Genomic DNA, 11,694 nt, shown 5'->3' with positions numbered 1-11,694 from the left:
ACGAGGATTTGTATCAAAAGGGGAGGAACCCAAAGGAGAGATGGAGACCAAGGAGTCTCAATGGAGTGACAGATGCTTTGAGGTACATTCTTGCGGACAAAAGGTGTCCATTCCACTGAATGAATAGGAATAATGTGGTGTATGGGGGTGATGGGCTGAACCACAAGAGATGAAGGGGTCAAAGTAAACTGTGAAGACATCTTGTGGGGCTTGGGTGGAGGTGGCAGGGCCTGGTTTCAGTACATTATATATGGAAGCCTGAGTGAATGTATGCCAATGATGCCACTGTTTGTTTGCTCCTGATGCCATTTCACTAAACTGAGAAAGGAAATGATGTGTAATGATACAAGTCCAATTATTTTCATAAACCAAAATCTTTCTTTCTTTCACTTCTTTCCCACATGAATGAGGTAGCATCCACAGCAAACAACTGAACCTTGAGGGAAAAAATCCTCATTTGGCCCTTTCCTCTGTTCCTTCTTTGGGAAAGTAATACATGAGAGGATTTCTGGCCCCCTTCTCCTACCCAACTTAAGTCACCTTCTCTGACAGGCAGGACATTCATGAGTATTATTCTTTCTCCACTATTACCGGGAGGATACAATACCAAAACATTAACACTTACCTTTAAATTTACAAATCTGAAAGACTTTTCCTTTGGTCAGACTTTTCCACTTGTATCAAAATTTGACTCTCAGTCATTTACAATGAACACAAGTTAAGTAAATCAAACATGAATAAACCATCTACATTACATAATATATGAATGCAGTACAAAGGAAGTTCCTTACAGAAAAAATTGACAAAATCTGAATTTTTAAGACACTTCATAAAAAGAAGGAATTCTGCCCATCACAAATGTGAAAAATGGTATTACATCCATCAAAATTAGAGAGATATTTTCAGCTTCATGTATAATTTTGTAGGGCTGTTTTCATAAAATGTCATTTATGTGCTCTGGGCTAGTATGGTATTTCAATTACTATGAAATGTTGGACACTGATGTAGGTAAAACCTAGCCAGTATGATTCATCTTTTCCCAATTTCATGTAATGTATCCAAACACTGCAATGGCTTCATAGTTTTTATGTCCTCGGATGAGGCCATACTGTTTCGGGCTGAAACCCACGATTCAGCATCTGAGATATCATGAGATGAACTGCGAAAGGGTGAGAGCTTTGTACCTGGGTCTGGACTATTTGTAGGTGTAAGATAGGCTTCAGTGTCTGACTCTGAAGAATCTGCAACACATTCTGAGGAGATGAGTGTTACTTCATGTTTTAGACCTTGATTCATTTCCTTTAACTTTAGTCTTGATGGATGTTTTGTCCCATTACTTTTACACTTCTTTTTCAAGTACTTTGTTACTGACACATGTGGCTTAGTTTTTGTTTTAGTTGCAAGGTCATCAGAATCATAATAAAGCTGTAAATTTTCACCTTCAGCTTTTTCTTCACGAAGCTGTCTGGTATTTGCCCTTGTCTGCCTCTTGCTTTGAAGCACATTTTGCTTTGGAGATACCTTACCTTTGTTAGTGGGAGTGAAATCAATATTTTGTTTAATTCTGCTGGATGAAATATTGATGACTGTAGATGGTAAAATATAATTGCAAACTGCATCCTCTTTTCTGCTGTTACTAACACATTCTTGATTAGTTTCTAAATGTAAGCTTTCTAAGCTTAAATCTGGAGGTGACAGAGCTTCAGATGGGATTCTACTTTCAGCAATTACATTGTTTTGAGCATGGGAGGTGGATTGTACTGGTCTTTTATTTTCTTTATCATTCATGAATGTTCCTAGAATTTCCTTTTGGTACAAGCTTGTATCCTGGCTTCTAGTGTTATCTATTTTTACTAACTGAAAATATGAAGCTTCAGAAATAAACTCTGATTCTAATAAAGTATCACTTGAATCACTCAAGCATAAATGAAGAGCATTCTGATCACTGCTACATGACATTTGACATGGAGAGAGAGATGCAAGAGGGGAAGACTCATGATCTGAGGGCTTATTTCTTTGGCTTTTATCTTCAAGAGATTCCAAGGGACTGCTTCTCATCTCTCTCTCCAAATCATGCAAGTCTGATGCAACTGTCATCAAGAATTTCTCACTTGGTGAAATTTTGAAACCACAATTCTGCCAATTTTGCGAGTCCAGTGGGTTATGATTCTTATTATTTTCTACTGAAGAATTATGTGCTTGATGATCATTCTTTATTCGACTGTTTTGATGTGTCAGTTGTTGTTCTGTAATCAAACTAGCATGACTTGTACCTGCATGACAATGATCTAAATGATCTCCATCTTCATCTCCTGAATTACTATGTTCATCAATAAAACTCTGCAGTCCAGCAGCAGCTCTTTTTCCTTTTTCTTGCTTAAGCTTCATCTTCAATAATGAGAGAAAATTTTCCAAAGTTGTGATCATGCTTTCCAGTTCCTGAATGTCTGAAGCTTCCATGCAATTTTCCGTGAAATGAGACTTCTGCATATGAGACGTCTTCTGATCTTTATAACTTCTAGAAGGCTTTCGAACAGGAACCAGATTCTCTTTAGATACTACTTCAAACTGTTTGGAATTAACTGTTATAACATAGAGATCTTCAGGTGATACTGGCATTTCATTGGTATTCTGCTCTTTGTCACACAAATCATCTGTGTTTTTGTGAGTTGCAATAATTTTTCTTTTCTTTTTAAGCCTACTCAGCTCACATATCTTTACTGGGTGGATAATGCTCTTCTTCATGTACTTAATTTGTCCATTCACTATGACAACTTCATGATCACCAGAGGACTCCTTACTGGAGGTGCAGTGAATTTCTCTTTCAAGTGAAATGTCTTCTGCATCCACACATATTTGATTTAATTCTTTAGATTTTGCTTTTCCCACACTGATGTTTTCATTTTTGGCTGTTCTCAGTTCACTTACAGTTTGGGGATTCTCAGATATTGTTGCATGCATGGTCAAAAGTGCTTGCATGACTTCCCTTATGACACTTTCTGTAACGCCTTTTCTAGTGAAGTTCAGAAGAATTTGAAACTCAGGCCCTCCCTCTATAGCAAAGGTTTCTCGTAGTTCTGCACTGTTAATGAGCTGCAGAAAAAAGTTCATTATACAAGAATTAGTTTTAAGAATATTTTCTAACACGGATCTCAGACTGCTATCAAATGATTTTCTTCACTGGCAAAATTACTCTGAAATGCTGAAGGATTTACTAATCATCAAGTGCAAAGTAATTATGTAAAATGTGAGCCACTAAGAAATATGAGTGACATAATTTGTTTTAAACAACATAAAAGTTTTAAAAATTATTCAAGGCTGTACAGTTTGATTTTTGAAAATGGGTTTCTTCACTTTCATCTTGGGTGAAGTGATCATTACATATACAATCTAACATGAAAGCAATTTATAGATAATATCCTGATTTTATTCATGTTAATTCAGTTAAAGGTAAAGTGAATGACCATGCATTGAATCACTTGTTTGAGAATAATTATGCTGATCAAAAACCAGAGGTTACATGATCAAACAGTACCTACATTCCTCTTATAATGTAATCCTAGTTATCTTTCTCTTGGATTTTATGGAAAAAAATATCAAGCTATTAAACTCATCCATTCTCAGTAATATGAAGTACATCATGTGTATACAACCTCTGGTAAACATGGTTAACACCAAGATAACAGAACTTTATTATGATGGTAAAACAGATATGTCTATTTTTACAGTAGTATTTAGAGTAAGGAGGGAGAGAAATGGATATTTGGGAAAGGAAGATATTATATACAGTAGTCTTTAGAGTAAGGAGGGAGAGAAATGGATATTTGGGAAAGGAAGATATTATAATGTAAGAATGTAGTTTAAACATGTTACCTGCTCATCTCAATGGGGGCAATGGGGGCATATTCCTTCACTGTACCGTGCTTCTGGCCTACAATATCAAAGGTCATCAACAATTTGCTAGCACTCAATGTTATGTTGCTGGAATTGTTGCTTATCTCTAAAAAGTATTGAGTGGAAACATGAAGCAAGCTAGCAATCTTTCAACTAGTTACTATGCTAGTCTTGTTTGTTATATGAATTAGCATGAAACACTGCATGACCAATTAAGGTTATGTAACACCAACCAATGTAAAAAAACTTTTAATCTTCTAATCATTCCAGCCACAAGCTCCACTAGTCCTAGTCATGCCCTTTCGTTAATTCTTTTAAGTCTCGCCTTTGAAATATACTACCCTGGGAATTCAATACTACCCTGGGAATTCAAACAAATTAGTTTCCTAAAAGTTACTTTCAGGGTCATGGGAATAATACTAAATGATTACTAGTCATTAGTCTATGGTTAGAACCAGGGCAATAAATGCTCATCTTCAAATCCCTATATCTCATTTTCGACATGAAAAATCTTTAGCAGTAGTTCATTTTTTTTGTGATGGTACAAATATTTCACCCCCAACACCTATGGTTCCAAAAATTAACTAAAGAGAACCATTATTCTGTGCACAGACATTCTGATTTTTTTAGGAGCCTACCCTGAACACTAATCTGTTTTAAAGTAAATATACCAGCCACACTGGTCACATGATGAAAAGCATCCCTTGAAATTCTAAAAGACTTATCATTTCATGTAAAACACTTCTTAACTCTTAACATATGAGATTTCAGAGAAAAGAACAAAGGAAAATTTAAATAATCCTGATGTCAGCAATTAACACAGTTAGCAGGGAGAGGATTCAGTTATGGTTCTTTCTGACTAGCACATGATTGCTATTAATAAACAATGTAAAGGTTACTTTGTTAAATTACATTCACTATGTACTGAATCTCAACACTAGTTAGTCAAGGGCATCCCATTCCCCTGACTCACATGGGGAAATAGCAAACTGGCATGGGATTCTTTAAGCAGACTTACTGAAAGGATATGTATCAATGTTAACTTGACACAGTGGACTGGAAAAGGGCTGAGCTATAGCAGATATAGCTAGGATATATACCCATTTTTAATCTCACCTTCTCTAAAGCAGTTGAGGGAATAAGTGTCATCAAAACAGCTCTTAACTTGGGAATCTCTTCTTGAAGGCAATTCTCAATAACTCTTCGCAATCTTGGAATTAGATGATTAGGATTACTGGTCTGCTTATCTGCACATGCTTCAATGGCTTCATGTGCAGCAGTGATGAATTTGGCATAATGCTCTTTGAAGTAATCATCCTGGAGAAAATTAATCATTGATGCTTTAGCTGCATCATCAACAACCTCATATATCTCTTTATGGAATCATTTTTTCTTCAGTCAACAATCAGCAAATTTAATGTATTTAAAAACATTACAATAACCAGAATACAGACAGTAGCTGTAAAAAAATCAAATGTGATCTGACAAAAGGATCCTTCCGTTGGCTCATGATATTCACTGCTGAAAATGCATACAAGAAAGGTCCCTCAAGGGAACTCATTTTCTTTAAGTGAGCATGGGTCAACAAACTATGACCATTCCTCAGCTGACAGAACAGTCTCAAAATGGCAAGTCCTCTTGAAAGAGGAAGGGCATACTCAACATTTGGCTTCATCTTTGATAAACCCTAAAAATCATAACAGAAACCTGATGCATCTATTGAGGACAAAGAATACCAACATCTTTCAGGTGAATCTGTCTAGCCACCCATTATATTTCTTATCCAACTCACAAAACTTGTCTTTATAATTTCAATTTTTGGCAAAACCAAACGCACCTTCTGTATGGCTTAGAAATCCTATTAACTATCTAGACAATCAAATCATACCCATGGATTCTTAAACCCTAAATCAAAGCCTTACAACTCATATATTCTTTAAAATTCCCATAAATCAAAATACTTTAAAAAACAAATTGGGGTGTAAAACAATTTATGAACTCTGCAAACCACAGGTAACAGCATAACAGCTTCATTATGTTTTAACCTACACTGGCAAAATGTCATCTTATTCCAGCTAAACCTAACATCAACATATTTGTTGTGGTAAAGCCAGCATTATGAGCTCACTGAATCAAAGAAAACTGCACGCTTCACAGGATGGAGAGCCATTTCTCTATCACAAGCAGTGCCCTGTGAGCATGTGCTATTTTATCACCCATCGGGTGTATCCATGAGGATTCATCCTTTTGACTGATAAAAAGCATATGAGGCTAGCATACGTACATTTACAGAATTCAAAAACCACACATCAACTCATCTAAGCTTGTAAAACCATGGCATGGTCTGTGACATTCTTTTTCTTCGCTTTCATATTAATCTTTTCCATTTTCCAAACAAGTGGATATATATATCATGTGATCCTTGTATTAACAAGTCATCAATAATCTACTTAATTTCTGAGGGATCACTATCTGTGGCCTCAGGCTGATGGCCATTCACTTGCAATAAAGGTAGTTGTACAGATACTGCTTACAGCAAAATCTTGTCCTGCACATTCCTGGCTATGGAAGACTCTTCTATAGGCCACTAATGGTGTAATAATTCAGCTGGATATGTAAACAGAGATGACTGGGACTATTCATAAATTATTCTTAAAGCAAATAATCGGATCTAGCGATAGAATAAATACTTTTGATCTGCTTAAATGGTGTTTGTGAAAAAGTATACTTAATGAAGATTAGTCATAAATATAGAAGAAAAATAAAGCTTCATAGTTACCTGATATTGAAAGTCAGATTTCACAGAATCCCAATTGAAGTATGGAAGATGTTTCAGCACCAAATCATGATGAAGTCCTCCTTCATCCACCAGCTAAGAAATACATAAATTAACAAAATGATTATCACTGAAAATGCAAGATTTCAACATAAAAATGCATAACAAAAAATTGAGTGTTAAAGACCAGAGTACGTCTCACATCAGTGAGGTTCCCAACTGCTTGATCGATACTCCTTATGATTTCTTTATTCTCTTGTGGTGAAGTGAATACCAACTTTCAGACGTTCCTTTATTTTAAAAGTCTAAAACAATGAATGAAATCACAGATCATTTGTCAGACTTCAATCTCTCTGCCAGACTCTTTTAAGTCTGTATAATCATCATCATCATATGTAAATTTTGATTAATAATTTTGGGGGCAAAAAAGGGAAGAAAATGCTGGTATATGTGAAAAATCCTCATTGCTTTTCACATGTCTTACCATCCATCATTCAAATAGCAGCAAGTAAACAATGCATCTATTGAATGAAAATGGAATTATCCTGGGCCTGTATTTGAAAAATAAAACCAGCAACAGATACGTCATGGAAAACTCCTTTTGCGTAATTTTTTCCAAGTATATCCGGGATGGTAAGGCAAGGGGTTAAACCAAGTTACAAGCCACAGTGGAAAAATGCTGAACATTCAGCTAATTTTGATCCAATTTAAAGTTCCATACATCTATAGTCTTAACTTCTGCAAATTCATCAGTCTGATACTTCATATTCTTATTAGTGAAAAAGGAAGCTTCATTGGTATGTGTTGTAAACATTTAAGAGATGTCTAGGCCTTGGGGATGAGGGGGCCCCCAGGCATCTTGCCACCTTACACACTTTAAAACACCTCTCATGCGACAAGTAATAAAAAGCTTAACAAGTCTCTTTTTGTATGTTTGGTTTTCTGTATATTCACAGCACATATAAAATAGAATACATTGTAAAATAAACACAACAGAACAGAACCCTATTCCATCTATATTATATATCTAAGCCACTAATAATAACCAAAAACATAACTGTCACCCTATTATACTATTCTGAGCATTTTTATAATACATTCCACAAGAAATGTAGCAATCAATCAAATCTCTACAGAACTGCAGCTTTTTACTAGCTATGTATATATCTTTTTTTCATACTAGGTTAAGCATGTCTTACTTTTACCATCATCAACCAGATTTTCCTTTATACGAAAAGGAAAATAGATATGAAGAAAAATCAAACTACATACTCTAAATGATACACTGCGCACTACTCTACAAGAGGTGCTTTACAGTCAAATTAAGTTTGGAAACATTCTAAATCTTGAGGGTCATCTGTTACCAAAGTTCTTCATCAACCCTAGCATAATATTCATCAAAACTTGGTACATCTGTTATGGAATCTGCTGCTCCACATGAAACAAAGGTTGAACAGGAGGATTGTGGGGTCCTCTGCTTGCCTCCCTCATTCCTTCTCCCACTCAAATTGCTCTCAGAGACACTTTATTTTTTAAGTTTTGGCTGTTTTGCTTCTTCACTCTCCTCTCCAGCTGATAAATATGATGACTTCATCTTCAATACTTAAGTCATCCAACAACCTCAGCATTCCCTGTAGAATCACTGTATGTATGACCTGAGAGGTCATTTTATCTGCAACTATAATTGTGAATCCGGGAATACTTTGGAGAGTTGAATTTTTTACCACACCTGCATGACAACAGAAGAGACTCCCTATGTGCTATTAATGGTACAACAAGTCAGCTTCATATTTAAGAAGATGTACAAAAATTTAGACTGCCATCCCCAGTCAGATCATGTGACAATGGCCTCTTTTAAAGATTATCTTAGACATCACTCACTGTTTCTTGTCACTGGAAATGTGCTTCACTGTTCCAGGTCTCACCACAAAAGTGAAACTCACCCTGCATTTTCTGAAATGTGTCAAAAAATGTGCATTTGTGGAATCACGCTGGGCCCATGCATAGAGCAGAAGAGGTATTTCAATATCTAGGGAGCGATGATGAATGTGTGGAAGGAGATAACGTTACCTTGGAGAGCAAAAAAGGGTATGTTTGAGGGAATAGTAGTCCTAACAATATTATATGGTTGCGAGGCACGGGCTATGGATAGGGTTGTATGGAGGAGGGTGGATGTGAGGATGTGTATGGAGGAGGGTGGAAATGAAATGTGTCAGGACAATATGTGGCGTGAGGTGATTTGATTAAGAAATGAAAGGGTAAGAGAGATGTGTGGTAATAAAAAGAGTTTGGTTGAGAGAGTAGAAGATGGTGTGTTGAAATGGTTTGGTCACATGGAGAGAATAAGTCAAGAAAGATTGACAAAGAGGATATATGTGTCAGAGGTAGAAGAAACGAGGAGAAGCAGGAGACCAAATTGGAGGTGGAGGGATGGAGTGAAAAAGATTTTGAGCAATCAGGGCCTGAACATAAAGGAGGGTGAAAGGCGTGCAAGGAATAGAATGAATTGGAACAGGGATCGACATGCTCTTAATGGATTGAACCAGGCCATGTGAAGCATCTGAGGTAAACCATGGAAAGTTTTGTGGGGCCTGGATGTAGAAAAGGAGCTGTGGTTTCACTGCATTACACATAACAGCTAGAGACTGAGTGTGAACAAACGTGGCTTTTTTTTGTCTTTTCTTAGTGCTACCTCACACATGCGCGAGGGGGGGAATGCTATTTCATGTGTGGCGGGGTGGCAACGGGAATGGATGAAGGCAGCAAGTATGAATAATGTACATGTGTGTATATATGTCTGTGTATGTATATGTACGTATACATTGAAATGTACAGGTATGTATATGTGCGTGTGTGTGGGTGTTTATGAATATATACATGTGTATGTGGGTGGATTGGGCCATTCTTTCGTCTGTTTCCTTGAGCTACCTCGGCTAAACGGAAGACAACGGTTAAGTATAATAAATATAAATGAATATATAGTGTCTTGGATAATCGCATGTTTCCCAAATGGCGTCCTAGCTTCATCTCTTCGATGTATATCAACTGACTGTTATATTTCTCTCTTGTGTCTCCCCTGATGATGTGATTATTACACAAAAGTGCACTTGGGAACTTATCATGTTTCATTTTCCCCATGGACATAAGAATATCTTGATCACGCGCAAAATTGTGATCCTTTCCAATATATATGTGTATGTGTGTGTATATGAGTGGATGGGCCATTCTTTGTCAGTTTCTTGGTGCTACCTTGCTGACACAGGAAACAATGATCAAGTATATCACTAAAAGTTTAGTAAACAAACACAGTAGATTTAGTTATACTCATGTGTAACATGATTAAACTTACCCATAACTTGGTCACTATCAATAGTTTGATGACTGCTTTGTGAAAACTGAAACATTTATGGAATGGCTCATACCGAAGAATATCATGTAACAAACAAACTATTGTTTCAAGGTCAGCTTTTGTTGGTGCCTGGTCTCCATGCAGAGTAATTTGAAGACGTCTAATGAAAAGTAAGAAACCAGATTTTGGAATTTCAGGTACTCTGCCTCTCTTCTTAAATTCAGCTTCAATGCCTGAAAAGTAATAATCACATATTCAATAATTGTTAATGGCTGGATACTCTTATAAAGAAATATAAGAAAAATATCACATGCTTACGATAGGATGTGTGTCAAGTAATGAGGGTAGGGTCTGCAAATACAGACAAACAGAGAGATATACATAAATGCCTCCACAGATTTATTCAAACTTTTTGAAAAATCTGATAAATCTACCAGCAATTTATTGCTTTTCTGCTTTTATTATAATGATTTTGTTTTGTAATCTTCATTCATTGATGCGATCCAATACATTTTAGTTCATTAAGGTCCACAAGGGGTCATAACAGTACGCAATATAATCATAATAGTTATGCCATGACGGTCAATCAAATCACTAAGCTTTAACAGATTTAAGCCACAGGAAGATACTAAACAGCATAATGAGGTGCATTCGACACAAATGCACAGTTCTAAAAATACACACACAAAAGCAAAATGGTCAAAATTCATGTCAGAGTGACTGTATTAACCACATCATCTGGCTTCTTTGCTCTGTATTCCTGTCTTTAGCCTGCATCTCTGCATTAAGAAGACTAAGATATTTTTCATTACATGATCTGTTGCTGTCTGTTTTTCAATGGCACTCAATAATCTAATCTATCTAGAGAAATGTCAGTTGTAACATGCACTCAATAATTGCTATCGGTATCCAAGTATTTTCACAAAGATTCATGACTCGCTCTAACTTAGTACAAATATAGATTTACATTAATTTGTACAAGTCATTAATTCTACCCATCATTAACCCAATACTAACATCTGACAAACATATCACTCGTTTGCATATTTCCTAAGAACTTTATTCCTTGTATACACTGAACTTCAATAAAGCATTGAACAAGGTATAAATCAAGCAATAAATTCAATAAACTATTCAACAAGGCATCAATCAAGAGAACATTATATCAATTTTCTAAATCGACTTTATGAAGTGTAAGGGATTCACTGTTATCAAAATCTATAATCATATCTGTGGTAGTCCTGGACTAGAACTCTACCCAGCATTCCTCTATAGCCAACAGTCACTATCAAACAAAAGTTGATAAAACTTTAGAACCGTTCCAGTTTCACCTTCCCAGAGGAAAGGGTACTACACTGGCATGAAAAGCACCTCCCTAATCTCAACCTCTCCCTTAATATGCCACGAACTTATTTTTACAACTCTTATACCTATTCAAATCGTCATGGACCTTACTTGAGCACAGGCCACCATAATCCTGCTTTATGCAGTATTCATATAACCAATCCAGGACCTGGTTGTCCATCAGAGCAGCAGCAAAATCTTCCACTATATATCATTTGTTTGTTTACAAATTGACTGCTAGACGCCATTGAGCTTCGTGACGTCATAAGATTACTAAAATTCTAAAAGTTTATTACAGTTCCGCTCTTTTTTTTTTTTATCACATTTCTGC

At 36.1% G+C, this 11,694-nt stretch overlaps 1 protein-coding gene across 1 annotated transcript; it reads right to left on the bottom strand.

Annotated features, from left to right (window-relative positions):
* Positions 1–389: 389 nt before the first annotated feature.
* LOC139763460 (uncharacterized) lies at positions 390–11,652 on the bottom strand. Its single transcript, XM_071689535.1, has 5 exons — positions 11,475–11,652; positions 10,020–10,252; positions 6,674–6,766; positions 5,011–5,211; positions 390–3,093 (listed from the first exon to the last, which is right to left on the bottom strand). The coding sequence occupies exons 1-5, from the start codon at positions 11,542–11,544 to the stop codon at positions 1,030–1,032; spliced, it is 2,661 nt and encodes an 886-aa protein (XP_071545636.1). The 5' UTR covers positions 11,545–11,652; the 3' UTR covers positions 390–1,029.
* Between the last annotated feature and the right edge of the window lie 42 nt (positions 11,653–11,694).

Source organism: Panulirus ornatus, chromosome 47 (assembly GCF_036320965.1).
Source record: "Panulirus ornatus isolate Po-2019 chromosome 47, ASM3632096v1, whole genome shotgun sequence".
NCBI lineage: Eukaryota > Metazoa > Arthropoda > Malacostraca > Decapoda > Palinuridae > Panulirus > Panulirus ornatus.
This window is presented reverse-complemented; position numbering and strand designations above follow the sequence as displayed.